The sequence below is a fragment of the Pongo pygmaeus genome, chromosome 7, assembly GCF_028885625.2.
Source record: "Pongo pygmaeus isolate AG05252 chromosome 7, NHGRI_mPonPyg2-v2.0_pri, whole genome shotgun sequence".
NCBI classification, from domain to species: Eukaryota; Metazoa; Chordata; class Mammalia; order Primates; family Hominidae; genus Pongo; species Pongo pygmaeus.
The window spans coordinates 20,255,376-20,271,533 of record NC_072380.2 but is presented as its reverse complement, the minus strand read 5'-3'; the positions used below and the strand labels follow the sequence as shown (position 1 = coordinate 20,271,533).

At 42.7% G+C, this 16,158-nt stretch overlaps 1 protein-coding gene across 4 annotated transcripts in view; it reads left to right on the top strand.

Annotated features, from left to right (window-relative positions):
- The first annotated feature begins 223 nt into the window (after window positions 1–223).
- Window positions 224–16,158, top strand: part of SLC18A1 (solute carrier family 18 member A1) — a 38,327-nt gene continuing 22,392 nt past the window's right edge. For 3 of the 4 annotated variants that reach the window (XM_054498847.2, XM_054498848.2, XM_054498846.2), the window contains exons 1-9: window positions 224–297; window positions 1,407–1,610; window positions 2,271–2,517; window positions 3,928–4,291; window positions 4,917–4,975; window positions 8,988–9,071; window positions 10,317–10,409; window positions 11,929–12,018; window positions 12,277–12,320. In XM_054498847.2, coding sequence (XP_054354822.1) covers window positions 2,394–2,517; window positions 3,928–4,291; window positions 4,917–4,975; window positions 8,988–9,071; window positions 10,317–10,409; window positions 11,929–12,018; window positions 12,277–12,320 — 858 coding nt within the window. In that variant the 5' untranslated portion in view covers window positions 224–297; window positions 1,407–1,610; window positions 2,271–2,393. The remainder of the gene's footprint in view (window positions 298–1,406; window positions 1,611–2,270; window positions 2,518–3,927; window positions 4,292–4,916; window positions 4,976–8,987; window positions 9,072–10,316; window positions 10,410–11,928; window positions 12,019–12,276; window positions 12,321–16,158) is intronic. The other variant, XM_054498845.2, reaches the window with a different exon arrangement.

Below are 16,158 nucleotides of genomic sequence, written 5' to 3'. Positions count from 1 at the left end.
AAAACAGTGCAGTCCAGTGCCTCTTTGCTTAGGATAATATCTGCCCTCTCTTTATCCTCTCCAGCCCTGCCTTCCTGCCTTTGACGCAGGGAGCTAAGGGTCTGAATGAACGCTGTTGGAGGTTGCAATTAAATCTTTGTGGACAAAGGCACACACACGCACACATACACAGCATCCTCAGATAACAGGAGGCAATAAATCCATCAGCACATCCACGTTCAGAGAACAGTGTCCCTGCTGTCTTGCTAACAGCTGCCAATACCTCACTGAGTGCCTCACACCAAGATGGGCTCCAAGGTAAGATTTTTCTCTCTCCGGACAAATTTAATCTTTCCTTGTGATTTGTGTCTCTGTCAGAGGATTTCGACTGTTGAGTAAAGTTTACTATTGATTTGTTGGCAAATTCCTGGTTTTGTTTGTTTTTGTTTTGGGAGTTTGGTGTGTGTGTTTCTCTCTCTTTGTAGTACTTACTTCATTCACTATGTTTTTTAATTTTCCATGGCTTGTCTTTTATTCTTATCCATACATATCCTAAGTCAATTTGTATTCAGAAATACCTCATTTATACAGAAAAATGAAGGATCTTAAGTAATTGCACGCATTTACTGGTTAAAACTTAACTGAGAATTTGGTTCACTTAGGACTTTGGTCACATTAATCTGTAGTAGTGAGAGGGTTCTTCTAGCCCTGGGCTTACAACACAGTAGCTCAGTGTTTGGGATACTCCCAACACCTGAGGCTGACTATTGAATTTCAGCGATCATCATTTAAAATTATTTACTTCTTTAATTACAAAAGTAGCTCATTATTGAATATTTAGAAATACACAGAAGATAACTGAAGTCATTGATTGTAAATAACTGGTACTTGAGTATCTCTCTACTCTTTCAAAAATGTACCCATATATTTACATTTAGACAATTGAGATAAAGCTGAAAATACAGTTTAATTTCCCTTTTTTACTTAACATTATAGTAATAGCATTTTCTATATCATTAAAATTATTTGAAAATATAATTTTTAAGAGCTGCTTAATAATCCACCATTAACATGTTTGACTTTTTTCACTAAGAAAAATAATTCTGCAATTGATCATTTTGAGTATAAGTCTCTGGCTGCATCTCTGACCTTTTTTTTTTTTAGGATGGGTTCCTTGAAGTAGAGTTACTAAGTCAAAGAGTATACAATTTTTAGGGCCCGATAGATTTCATGACGGTAATCTACTTTAAAATTTAAATGACTGATGCTGTTGATACCACAACAGAAGCCACGTCAAAGAAAATGAAATTCACCCCAGAAACTCTTATTACTTGAAGCTTAACAAGGTACTGTGACTTAATGCTGACTAATGATATGAAATCCTAAATAGAAAACTAATCATGAAAGTCAATATTTTATTTTCACAGATGAAGGCATCTTTCTGATCAGGGGTTTGTAGCTCAAACAAAAGAATGAGCATGCTTCTAGAACCACGGAGCAAGGGAACATGGTAGAGGATAAGCTTGCAAGTTGAAAAGCTTGGGGTTTCATCCCAGTTTGACACTAATTGTGCAACCCCAAACAAATCTCCTAATCTCTAGAGGCTCAGGTTTCTTGTCTATGAGATGAAGGTTGGTCTACACCAGTGTTTCTCAGTGGGCAGCCCAAGTGACACTGTGCCACATGAAATATTTTGGGGTAGCACCTAGAACATAGACCATACTTTTTTTGCATGCCACATAAAATAACTTTTTGAAACATGATATCAATATCTATGTTGGTTTTAAAATTTTTTTGAGAGTTAGGGGTCTTGCTATGTTGTCCAGGCTGGACTCAAGCTCCTGGGCTCAAGATATCCTCCCACCTCAGCCTCCCAAGTAACTGAGACTCCAGCCACATGCCACCATACCTGGCAGTATCTCAATATTTTAAAAGAGTAGATTTAGAGGAAAAGATGAAGTAAATGATAGTACACGTAGTCCTCAGATATGACATAAACTATCAAAGTGATAGGCAAATAAATGTCGGATGTTTGAAAAACACAAGGTTAAGTGATCTGTAGAGCATCTATTTTTATCTGGATTTATATCTAGCCATTAAATTCAAGGGAAATTAATGGCTAGATATAAATCCACACATAAATAGCTAGTAAGCAATGCTTACCAGGAAGGCATTCTGCGAACCAGGTAGAGTTATTGAGATTTATAAGAAGTGAACAGTGATACAGACATGGAGATGTTTCCAAATATCATCCTACTACTTGCAACCCTTTGCACTTTTCGTTTTAATAGTGAGTTTCATTCATCTGGGCGGACTCCCTCCCCTCTTCCATAAAGGCTGCAGGAGACCTGTAGCTGTCACAGGACCTTTCCTAAGAGCCCGCAGGGGAAGACTGCCCCAGCCCGGCCATCGCCATGCTCCGGACTGTTCTGGATGCTCCCCAGCGGTTGCTGAAGGAGGGGAGAGCATCCCGGCAGCTGGTGCTGGTGGTGGTATTCGTCGCTCTGCTCCTGGACAACATGCTGTTTACTGTGGTGGGTACGTTTGGGGGTCTTAGTGCTGAGGGTTAATTTGCCGTGGGCCCCAGCAGGCAGCGTACACCCTGCTTGAGTTCAACAGTGAATCCATCTGAGAATTTTCCTTTTTATGCTCAAAAACACACAGAGGTTGTTGGGGACTGGAAAAAAAGCCCTGCAGAAAATGGAGTCTGACACTTGTCAAACACGGCTAAAAGACTCAGGAGGTTGAAAGAGCAGGAGGTCCAGAGAGGGTCAGACTGGAGAAGAGGATGGCCCGGAGCCAGAACTGGCTGTGCTTTTCTTCCTCCCCAAACTGTCTTCTCAAGGTGCTAATGACTCCAAGTGCCTCTGAGGCAGCGACATCTTCTCACAGCGGTGCCTTTCTGGCCTGTGCTCCATAAAAATGGCATATTTTATTTGGATATCCGATTTCTTATCAAGACCTTGCCTTCCATGTGGTTCTTTCCCTCAGAATTCTGCTTTTTTTAGTTGATACTATCCTAATCATTACATTAAGTTATACCCGTGTATAAATGGGCACTAAAAGGTTTCTCCTCTTGGGTAAAACATATGTTTTTAAATAAGGATCTTTCTGAGACAAGTGGTTAATACAATACAATCACTTCTCATTATTCATAGTTCTGTAGTTATAGTTATACTCTGTAAAGTCGCTGCAAACACTGAATTAGTGAATACTGAATCATTGCTCCCAGGGGAGACACACACACACACACACACACACACACACACACACACACACACACACACACACACACACACACAATTATAATCTTAAATCTTAAACATTGTGGTCAATCCTATTTTCTTTATAAAATTTATATTTTCTTTATAAAAGAGAAAAAGAAGTTCAGAAGTGTTAAGTGACTTGCCCAAGGCCTCTCCACTAACAGGTGCCAGAGTTGGGATTCAAGCCCTGTCCAGGGGTCCCAGAGCTGAGGCTCCTCTGACCACCCTGCCCTGCCTCCTCCCATCCCCTCCTCTGGCCAGGTCTGTGTGAGAGCTGGACATATCTGTGAAATGTCGTGATAGTTCAGTGTGTGTTGGTTTGGGGGGTTACATGTCAATCTAAGTGAGTAGGAGAGTTAGCCAATGTGGAAACCATGAACAATGAGGACTAACTGTATAAGGTCGGAATTTAGCTACTTTAGCTAATAGGATAACTTGGGCAGACACAGTCTTTTAGTGGGTTTTAAACCATGCCACTCCAGACACCAGCCTTGGGCATAAGGCTGAACCTCATCATAGTGCCCCTGATCCTAGTAGTGGTAAGATGACATCTGTCCTTAGCCCCCATCACCTGTCCTCTTTGACTTTCAGTAGAATTGACATCTGTCCTTAGCCCCTTGAGTTTCAGTGGTAAGATGACATCTGTCCTTAGCCCCCATCACCTATCCTCTTTGACTTTCAGTGCCAGTTGTGCCCACCTTCCTATATGACATGGAGTTCAAAGAAGTCAACTCTTCTCTGCACCTCGGCCATGCCGGAAGTTCCCCACACGCCCTCGCCTCTCCTGCCTTTTCCACGGTCTTCTCCTTCTTCGATAACAGCACCACGGCTGTTGAAGAAAGCATGCCTAGTGGAATAGCATGGATGAATGACACTGCCAGCACCATCCTACCTCCAGCCACTGAAGCCATCTCAGCTCATAAAAACAACTGCTTGCAAGGCACAGAATTCTTGGAGGAAGAGAATACCCGGGTCGGGGTTCTGTTTGCTTCAAAGGCTGTGATGCAACTTCTGGTCAACCCATTTGTGGGCCCTCTCACCAACAGGTATCTCACTGGGTGCAGTGCCCCGCAGGGCACAGAGGAGTAGGAGGACTAGAAAAGCATAGAAAGGGGGTTGGAAGGGAAAAAGAAGAAATACTCACTTGTATGGTTCCCCAGGGGAGTCAGCTATTTGGAAAGCTCGTTACTCAAAGAATAACATGTTACTGATGAAATGTCATGGGATCAGATTTTCTTAGTGATATATTGAGTGTTGAGTACTGAGAAGAGAACCATGAACAGCAGTGTGCTGTGATGTTATATCAGTGACCTGGAGTATGGCTTGAATGGGAAAAGGGTATGAATGGGACAGTCCTTTTGTAATCTAGTGCACTGGCTTCCCAGGTGTTGTATTTAGGATTATTCTGATATTTTCAAGAGATATACACTCTACCTAGGCTATCCTTTCTGGAAATGAGAATTTTGGCCCTAATCTATGGTCATATCTGCATGTTTGTTTATTTGCTCATACTCATCCACATGCCCTATTTCATCTCCACACTACATTCAGAGGCATGCTTTACCATACACCCAAATAGCTGCATTTCTGCTCCCACTTACATTTAAAAATGTAGTCCAAGTATATGAGTGCCTGTTGGAATTGTATCTTGTTTTTTCAATTCCCTTTTAGGATTGGATATCATATCCCCATGTTTGCTGGCTTTGTTATCATGTTTCTCTCCACAGTTAGTAAGTAATTTGCTTCCTCTTTTCTTCCCTTCACTGATTACCTTTGATTTTATCAAGTGAATGCGGTGTAGATAGCAGGGTAACCTAGAAAGTAATTAGGCATCTGACTAAGCAGACTGGGATATTGATTTAAATGCTCTGCTGTTTTTGGTATGTGGACTAGAACAGTAGTGACAATTCAGTCTAGTTGGAATTGGTCTATTCTGCTATAGAAGAACAGATATTTTATTCACTTCACTTCAGCTGGACATAATGAGAGCTGTTTGAATACGTATGCTATGGGGTGTGTGTGTGTGTGTGCGTGTGTGTGTGTGTTATGTATGCATCAGTAATCCCTTGAGCAAGTTTAATACAAACTTTCCATCTATGAGAAGCAATGATATTATTTTGATATGCCATGGTAAAGGGCAACTCACAAAAAAATGGAAATTGGACAATAACATCTGGAAAATTCCAAAAAGCCTACTGCTTTTCAGTTAAGGACTTTAAAGGTTAAGCTTAGGAAAGTAAATTTGCTAAAGAAACAAGAAAGAGAAAGACAAATACTCTATCCAGGATCAGCTAAATGTTTCTAATAAAATGGAGATGGGATAAACACAGTACATGAGAAAAGTAAGTCTGGAAATTGATGATGAGAAGTAAAGGAAGAAGGAATGAAAAGGGTTAGCGTTAGCAGGTTAAGGCAGGGGAAGGCAGCCTGTGGATCCAGCCTTGGTTCCCGATGGCCCTGCTGATCCTCTGCTCTCCAACAACACACCTCCTTCTCCCTCGCGTTTTTCTTTCTTTTTTTTTTTTTTTATTATACTTTAAGTTCTAGGGTACATGTGCACAACGTGCAGGTTTGTTACGTATGTATACATGTGCCATGTTGGTGTGCTGCACCCATTAACTCATCATTTACATTAGGTATATCTCTTAATGCTATCCCTCCCCGCTCCCCCCACTCCATGAGAGGCCCCGGTGTGTGATGTTCCCCTTCCGGTGTCCATGTGTTCTCTGTTCAATTCCCACCTATGAGTGAGAACATGCCTCGCATTTTTCTTATTACCTTTCTGTTCCTTGTCTACTTTCTCTCTTTCTCTTCCTCAACTTTTCTTCTTTCCCAACACAGGACTTGATTCCTACTAACCCAATATTTAACAAGAATTTGTTGCATTCTGGGCTGGAAGCCTGCAAAGTGCAAGAACTTGAGATGTGAGGTTCTCTCTGAGAACTACATCTTGTATGTGAAATTTTAGTGGACTTGAAGAAATGAAGAAATTCAAATTAGCACTGTTCATGGAACTTCTAGAAGTTCAGCCTATGTTAGACAGCAAATTTAAAAATAATAAGATGCCAGATGCCCTATTTCATCAAATGAGCCTTAAGATTTACTCCACACAACTTTATGCAATTCCACACAACTTTATGCAGTGCATGTATAATGCCCAGATGGCCATAGTCACATAAAGAATGAAAAGACATGATTCCAGCTATCAGAAGTGTATATGATGGTTGCCTGGGGAGACATGAGACACACGCTGAGAAGTAAGACAATGTGGTGTGCTAGTGGATCTGAGACATTTTAGCATGATATCCTTGCCTGATTCTCTGCCAAGAACTCATGTGTTAAAAGCTTTACTTTTAAAGTAAACTGTATATGTTAAGTAATTATTGTTTAACTTATACCAAACTATATATGTTAAATAATTATTATTTCCATAGGATAGCTGTGTTGTTATATGGAGTTGGCCTAATTCTAACCAAAAGAAAATACATTTGATGTTTAGGGTATCCTTGTCCAATGTTCTAAAAAATACTTAAAAGAGATTGTTGATGCCCGTTACTACCCTTAACCCCTCCACCCCCCAGCTAGGAGCCATGCCTAATGTAATCAAGAGTGAAATGGTGGCCCATGTAAAGGGTACAAAGTGAAAAAAATAATTGCTTTGGTCTTCCTAAATAGAATGACCAACTCTCCTGGTTTGCCTACAATTGAGGGGTATCTTAGTCCATTTAGCATTGCTATAAAGGAATACCTGCAGCTGGGTCATTTATATTAGAAAGAGGTTTGTTGGCTCATGGTTCTGCAGGCTCTACAAGAAGCATGACACCAGCATCTGCTTCTGGTGTGGGCCTCAGGAAGCTTCCACTCATGGTGGAAGGTGAAGGGGAGCTGGCTGTGCAGAGACGAGAGAGGAAGCAAGAGAGAGGAGAGGGAGGTGCCAGCCTTTTTTTAACCACCAGCTCTTGAGAGAACTGTAGAGTGAGAACTCACTCACCACCTAAGGAAGGACATTAGAGTATTCATGAGGGATCCTTCCCCATAACCCAAACACCTTCCACTGGGCCCCATCTCCAACACCGGGGATCACATTTCAACATGAGATTTGGTGGGGACAAACAACCCATATCCACACCTTAGTGAGGGGCTTCCCAGGATGTAAGACTTTCTGTTTTTGTGGGGGTATTTTGAGTTTCAGTTTTAAAAACAAGGAAGTTCTGGGCAGACCAAGATGAGTGGGTCACTCTATTCTCAAAGGACATTGGAAGAGTAGACAGAAAAGATTGGAAATAACAAAGTCTGAGAAAAGATGCTGGTGGCCAGGAAAGGAGAGACCAAAAATGTGCATCTTTGGGAGACAAGGAGAAGTTCAGTGTGATCATGTCTGCTGGGAAGTAATGGGAGAAGTTTAAAAACACAACCAAAGACATCTGTAATGAATGGGCAAAGGGATTACAATTCTTCTGATTCAGACACTTCGAGGAGATTATTCTTACCCTAGGAGACATTATTCTGGAATTGGAGGTGAGACATGTCTGGACTTAACTACCGTGACCACCAGCACCCTCTGATTTAGTTTTGTGTTGCGGGAAGTCAGGGACCCTGAATGGAAGGACCTGCTGAAGCCGTGACAGAAGAATATAAATCATGAAGATTTCATGGACATTTATTAGTTCCCCAAATTAATACTTTTATAATTTCTCACACCTGTCTTTACTGCAATCTCTGAACATAAAATTGTGAAGATTTCATGGACATTTATCACTTCCCCAATTATCAATACTCTTATAATTTCCTATGCCTGTCTTTATTTTAATCTCTTAATCCCATCATCTTCCTAAACTGAGGATGTATATCGACTCAGGACCCTGTGAGGATTGCGTTAACTGCACATATTTTTCATAAAGCGTGTGTGTTTGAACAATATGAGATCTCGGCACCTTGAAAAAAGAATAGGATAATGGAGGTGTTCAGGGAACAAGGGAGATAACCATTAGGTCTGACTGCCTGGGAGCCTGGCAGGACAGAGCCATATTTCTCTTATTGTTTTGGATGACATATTCCTGTTGGTTCTCAGTTTCCTGGGTGTCCATCTTCAACAGACTGACTCTCTTCAAGGGCAATAACTAGATGTTATTTTTATTTTGCATTTGCTACAGAGTCTAGCAGAGCTGCGCATTCAGTATAATTTAATACATGCTGATTTTGTCTGGTTTAAAGATCGTTCAATATAAGATATAAAAAAGGATCTGATTGTATCACAAGATATTATTTTCTACCCGATTCCTATAATCCTCAAAGCACCTACTTACTGTCACTGTACTCCAGATGATCCTGTGGGACCCAGCAATGGTAAAGACCAGATCTGGGTGTTGCACATGGAGGATCCAGGAGTATGATCTAAGAACCAGTTTCCAGCCTAGGACACTGAGCTTCATGGACATCCCTCATTTCAGTGGACAGAATGTTGGGTTCTTGGCAAGAGATGTAGAGACTCAGCCTTCCATCTGCTGTGTGGTGACTTGGTTTATACTTCTGTGGTTTCTCAGTTTTCTTGCCATTTAAAAAGCAAAACTGAGGAGTGGGAGATTGAAAAGACAACTCAAAAAACAGGGAACAGTCATCATGCTTTATTAAAAACATATGCATCATGATTCATATCTGCAGTATCACGGGCATGTTCTCTGGCGGCTGGGGAAGCAAAAGCAATTTGCTAACTGCAGTTATCTTGCTATTCTCTCTGCCCAGTGTTTGCTTTTTCTGGGACCTATTCTCTACTCTTTGTGGCCCGAACCCTTCAAGGCATTGGATCTTCATTTTCATCTGTTGCAGGTAACACTGGCAACTCATCACGCACACACATACGCAGGCATGCTCACACACACATCTCTTACTACCTAAGATCCTATATTTACATGCAGAAATTAAGGAAAATGTCATCTGGATAGGTAGAAATTGTGATTCAGAAATAAGGGAATTGGGCTGGGCACAGTGGCTCACACCTGTAACCCCTGCACTTTGGGAGGCCAAGGCAGGAGGATAGCTTGATTCTAGGAGTTTGAGACCAACCCGGGCAACCTGGGCAACATAGTGAGAGCCCTATCTCTATTAAAAACAAGAGAGAATAAGTTAGCCAGGCATGGTGGTGTGCACCTGTGGTCCCAGCTACTTGGGAGGCTAAAGTGGGAGGACGGCTTGAGCCTGGGTGGTCAAGGCTGCAGTGAGCCATGATTGTGCCTCTGCACTTCAGCCTGCGTGACAGAGCTAGATCCTAACTCAAAAAAAAAAAAAAAAAAAAAAAAAAGAAAGAAAGGAATTATAGAGTTTCTAACAGGGTCCATAGATCTCTGAGCCTGACATAACTTCCTCTGCTAATATTCAGATGCAGCTAGCTCAGGTCAGAACAAGCCTCCAGTGAAACCATGAAGAAGGGCAGGCTTTTATTTAGTGCCACTCAATCGTCCTTTTTCTGTCTCCCTCTTAGTGCTTTATAAGAATAATCATGTTAATACTACCGGTAATAGCAGCACAGTTTTCAAAGTACTGGTGAATACAATATCTAATGCAATCCTATGAAGTTGGCATTTTATGCCATTTTACCCATGGCTATGAAGGCCGGAGAGTCCAGCTGCCGTACAGCACCAGCCCACACTCTCTTCCAGGTCTCCAGTGCTTTCCTGCTCTTCCCCGGGCACTCCTGTTAAATAGAATGGTCTCTGTGTGCCCAGATTTTCCTTTCCCTGACCTGCTCTGTAACGCCTCCTTTAGGGAAATGTGCTAGGAAATGAGAAAATGCTATGAAACATGGTATAATCAGACAATGGAGTTTCTGTGTTATCCTTCCCAGAGGACTTGCACTTTCAACAATATTTTGAACAGGAGTGGCCAATGTGGGGGCTTGGGGGACTAGGGAGGGCAGTACTTGAAAAATACTATGGGTTAAGTCTTGTAAAACCCCTCAAACTGAAACTCTAGCTAAGATTGTCACTAAAGAGATAACAGGGTCGGACTAAGGGCTCTGAGAGGCGGATAGAAGCCCCCCGGGGGGGCCAGCTGCGTCTGTCACTCTCTGCGCAGGTCTTGGAATGCTGGCCAGTGTCTACACTGATGACCATGAGAGAGGACGAGCCATGGGAACTGCTCTGGGGGGCCTGGCCTTGGGGTTGCTGGGTAAGTGGCACCAGCTGGAGCTCTGGGTTCAGGAGGGTGGGACTCCAGGAAGCAGGTGTTCCCGAGGTGTGGAAGACGAGTATTTTCCTTCCCTTGTTGGCCTCATCCTATTTCAACTCCTTCAGAAATGTCACTGAGAAAAGGTTAAATTTCCTTCTCATTAAGAAGCTGGGAAACACATAAACGTCGGAGAAAGGTCCGGAAGCCCAGCCTGTTGGAGGAAGTGGGCCTCCCCGAACTAGAGGCCACTGCCTCGCCTCGGTTCCCATGCACACAGCACCAGAGCATGGCTGCTGCCAGATGCTCTGCTAAATCCATTACAGGCATAATCTCTTTTATTCCTCACCACCAGGAATGAAAGTAGGAATGATTTTCCCCATTATAGAGATGAAAATTAGAATGGCGAAAACACCATCCAAGATCACACAGCTAGGAAACGCCACAGCCAGGATACAGACTCCGATTTTCTGGGCTTGGAAACCCAAGCTCCAAACGATAAAATTACCCTTTCTTTGAGGCTCCTCCCTCATACAACTTAATTGACAAGCTACATACTTTCACTTATTACATGCCAAGCACAGTGCCAGTACTGTAGGGTGGGAAGCCCCAGGCATAGTTCCTGCCCTCTAGGAGCTTACAAGCTCATCGAAAAGAAAACACCTGAAATTTCTTGCCCGGCCTATGCCCCACCCTCTAGCCCCATGGGAAGCAGAGAAAACAGAATCCCTGTTATTTGTTAGTATCCATCAACCCAAATGCCCAAGCTACAACCTGCACATCTTGAAGTCCTTTATCACGTCACAAATGAATAAGCTCCCAAATGAACAAGCTTGTTAGATCCTTAACAGCCACTCCTGGCTCCTTGTCACTTCTGGGTTAGAATCTGGCAGCAGCCTCCCTCTTGTGTACTCCCTCCTTCCACCACTATGCTGCCTGAAGAATCTTCCTGAGCCCAGAGCCGGTGGTGTTTCTCCCCAGTGTTTCTCCATGGGCCGCAAGGCCAAGTACGTGACTCATCTGCATATACAAGGTTCCTGCATATGCAAGGCTCTACTTTTCTCCTCTCAAATATTCATACTCTGCTAACACCCACTTTCTTCTTTTTCTTCTCCAACTACATACTCTTTTCTGACACCACTGTGTTCTTCACACAAGCTTCTTCCCCTCCAGATACTCTACACTTGGCAAAGCCCTCGTGGCTGCCTGAACTTCCTGAGACATTGACTGTGCTTTCACTGCATGCAACATTTTACTGTCAAACTTTCACCATGCTTTAATTATTTGGGTCCCTCCACACACACACGCGCGCACACACACACACACAGACACAAACATTTCCTCCACTAGAAAGTGGGCTTGTTGGGGACAGGGATCATATCTCCATCTCTGAATTCCCAGAGCCTCAGGTGGAGCTTAGCCCCTAGCAGGCCTGCAAATGCTCACGGGGTAAATGTGGACAATTCTCACTGGATAGGACTCACCCTCACCTCTGGAATCTGTGTCTCCTTTGCCTCTCCAGTGGGAGCTCCCTTTGGAAGTGTAATGTATGAGTTTGTTGGGAAGTCTGCACCCTTCCTCATCCTGGCCTTCCTGGCACTACTGGATGGAGGTAAGTCACCAACAGAGCCTTCAGCAGGTGACAGCCCAGGTGAGGTTGGTAATGCATTATGTTGTGGTGTCAGTCTTCACTAAGAAGGGGCGATGTGGACATATTTTGATGGATCAAGGACTGCCCCATTGTAGTAAAGAGAGAAGAAACTCAGGGAGTTAAATTTGTACATAATAGGGTGGTAGCACTACAGCTGTTATTGGAGCCCCCAGCTAATCAGTAGACACGCTGAACTGTCTCGCCTTCTTTCTTTCTTAGCACTCCAGCTTTGCATCCTACAGCCTTCCAAAGTCTCTCCTGAGGTAAGCAGACACAAAGCTCCATTTCTAACAGTTATACAGGATGGCTGAATGCCGGAACCCAGGCATGCCTGCTAATCCATAAGAAGAAAAGTGAAGAGGAATAGAGTCAGGGAAAGTGAGAACTGTGTTTGGATTCCAGGATAGGGTTACATTTCAGGTAGTGTGGGGGATAGTGATGTATTTGGCTTGATGTTGGACAAAGATGGTGGAAGAGCCTTGGTGAAGAATCAAAAAAGCCATACAGAATGTGTGTGTGTATATATATATATATATATGTATCCCACACATATATGGAGTGCTTATACATATATATTCATGTATATCTGGAGATCTCCATGTATATATATATATATATATATATATATGCACACCCACATATAATTATAGCTAGGAGATAATGACATTGGGGACTGAGTATTCGGAGCTGTAACATCATCTCAGAGATGAAGGCTTTGGGGGCCACCTAGACAACCTCTTCTCCAATAAAATACCTCCTCTGTGAATATCCCTAACTGTCATTCTGTCACAGTTAATAAATATCAGAGTTGGTACTTGTTTGACTCTAAGCCAAAAATGGCTCTGGAAAATCCATATCCCACCACGAAGGAAAAAAAGTAAGAAAGTGCATCAAGTGTAAAAATGTTTGATCTAAAGGCCTTGACTTTGCATTCCACAGTTCCTCAGGGTATTCTGGAAGTCATGACACTAACACCTCATCATTCTTCAGGGCTTTTCACGCGCCAGGAGTTCAGCTTAGTGTGCCATCTATGCTGCATCTTACACATTCCATGAAATAAGTACAATTTTTAGCCTCACTCTACAGATAATGAAATCGAGGGTGAACAGAGAAGCATCTGAAAGAATTTGAAACTATGACATAATCAATACTTTTAGAATGCCAATTCCCCCAGAGTGACTAGCAGTGTCCCGCAGTCTGCTGAGATTCTCTGCTCTTTACAAACTGGCTTTAGGAGTAGGATGTCTGGGTCCTGGGGAGGGAAGTCATAACCACCATCCATCCAGGACTCCTCAGGGCAAGGAGCACCAAATACCCTCTGCACAGGCTCCCAGGCCCGGAATATGCTTGGGCCCAGCACCCCTCCAACCCTGGCCCAGGCATAGGGACACTCATCCAGGTGGTTCAGCCACTGTTTATTATTAACTGTGCAGCAGTGGTGAATTACTCAGCAAGTAAATCCAGCTTGAGATTCCAGGAAAGTGAGGCTCCCACAAATATCTACTTTTTTGAGACAGAGTCTTGCTCTGTCACACAGGCTGGAGTACAGTGGGGTGATCTTGGCTCACTGCAACCTCTGCCTCCTGGGTTCAAGCGATTCTCCTTCCTCAGCCTCCCAAGTAGCTGGGATTACAAGCACACGCCACCATGCCCAGCTAATTTTTATATTTTTAGTAGAGACGGGATTTCACCATGTTGGCTAGGCTGGTCTGGAACTCCTGACCTTAAGTGATCCACCCGCCTCGGCCTCCCAAAGTGCTGGGATTATAGGCATGAGCCACTGCACCCGGCCCATTCTCTCTCTTTCTAACAAATATACATTATTATTATCACTAATGTTTTGAGCCAGTTGATAGTAGATTGATTGTATCATTCCTTTATCCCTTCATACTTTAGAGCATTTTCCCTAAGAACAGGATTATTTCCTTATTTAATGTCAATAGAGCTATCAAATTCAGGAAATTTAACATTGATATAATACTTTAGTCTAATTTGCCGTGCCAACTCTGATTGTGTCAATTATTCCGATAATGTCTTCCATGGAAGTCTTTTTTTCTCTAGTGCAGGGCCCAGTCCATGATTGTGTAAGACATTTATGCATCAAACCTCTCTAGCCTCTTTTAATCTGGAAAAGCTCTCAGCCTTTATCTTGCATGACACTGACATTTGTGAAAACTGCAATTATCTATAGGGTATTCCTAAATTTGGTTTGTCTGATGTTTCTTCATGATACCGTGGGCTTCTGAGTGTCATGTCTGGAGGTATTTAATGCCCGTCGCCTCTCAGTGGTGATGTCCATTTTGATCACTGGGTCAAGGTGTTGTCTGGGTCTTTTCTGTAGTTATTACTTCTTCACCTGTAAGTAATAAATAACCTGTGGGAGACATTGTAAAGTCATATAAATCTCCTACTCCTTCTTAAATTTCCTTTCTGCCTAGATTTGTTATCCATTGATGATTCTTGACTGACCCAATCTTTACTATAATGTTTACAAAATACTGGTTTTTCTAGTTCACCAATTCATCCAAATCATCAGTTGGCACTTTGCTGTAAGGAATAGCCATTCCTCCAAGGCAGGCGGATCACTTGAGACCAGGAGTTTGAGACCAGCCTGGCCAACATGGCAAAACCCTGTCTCTACTAAAAGTACAAAAAAATTAGCTGGGCATGGTGGTGCACACTGTAATCCCAGCTACTCAGGAGGCTGAGGCAGGAGAATCCCTTGAACCTGGGAGGTGGAGGTTGCAGTAAGCCACTGCACTCCAGCCTGGGTGACAAAGCAAGACTCTCTCAAAAAAAATACTCTAAAAAACAAAAAAGCAATAGCCATTCCTTTCTTACTCTCTTTATACGTATATATTTATAAATATTTATACCTAATAGGTATATAATAATTTTATGTACATGTGATTATGTTCACAAAAAACTTAAAAAAAAATTTTCTGATATTATCATTGTAGAATCATGGAGTCCTATTTTTGTAGTTCATCACTTTCTTTATTTATTTACTTATTTAATTTTTTTTTGGAGACAGGGCCTCTTTCTGTGACTCAGGCTGGAGTGTAGAGGTGTGATCATGGCTCACTGTAGCCTCCAACTCTTGGGTTCAAGTGACCCTCTTGCCTCAGCCTCTTGAGTAGCTGAGACTACATAGGCATGCCACCACACCCAGCTTAACTTTTTATAGAGATGGGGTCTGCCTGTGTTGCCCAGGCTGGCCTTGAACTCCTGGCCCCCAGTCCTTAATTATTTTGATGCTCAAATTGTCCTAGATTTGACAAGTCAAAGCCCATTAACTAGTTGCTGTGTCATTTTAGCATACCTTCATTGTTTTTTGAGTAAAGTTTTACTTTTTGATACAAAAATATGTCCTACGTTCATGTTGTACTTTCCCTGCCTCAGCCCTGAAATCATTTCTCCAAGGAGCCCAGGTTCTTGTTAGTAGGGAATGGTGTTTAGAGACCAAACCATGGGGCCGGGCGCGGTAGTTCATGCCTGTAATCCCAGCACTTTGGGATGCCGAGGCGGGCGGATCTCGAGGTCAGGAGATCGAGACCATCCTGGCTAACAGTGAAATCCCGTCTCTACTAAAAATACAACAACAACAAAAAAATGAGCTGGGCATGGTGGCGGGTGCCTGTAGTCCCAGCTACTCAGGAGGCTGAGGCAGGAGAATGGCATGAACCTGGGAGGAGGAGCTTGGAGTGAGCCAAGATCATGCCACTGCACTCCAGCCTGGGCTACAGAGCAAGACTCTGTCTCAAAAAAAAAAAAAAAAACAAAAAACAACTATGGGCACTCAATGTGCTCTTTGCCATTGGGGTCACCTTGTTTCCCTGCCATCTTGATGACAGAGCTAATACACACACACGAGTTTGTACTGAGACCTCCACTTCCAGCCCAACTCCACGGGATTTTTCCCTGCTTGCCCCATCCCATACATGTATTCTCCTTCTTTCAAAGTAAGAAATTTGTCTCCCCCTATTATACAAATAGGTAAAATACCTATTATACAAATAGATAAAAAAATTTACCTACTTGTATAATTCTGTAATACTTACCCATGCCATTAAAAAAAACAAAGCTACCAAGAAATATTCA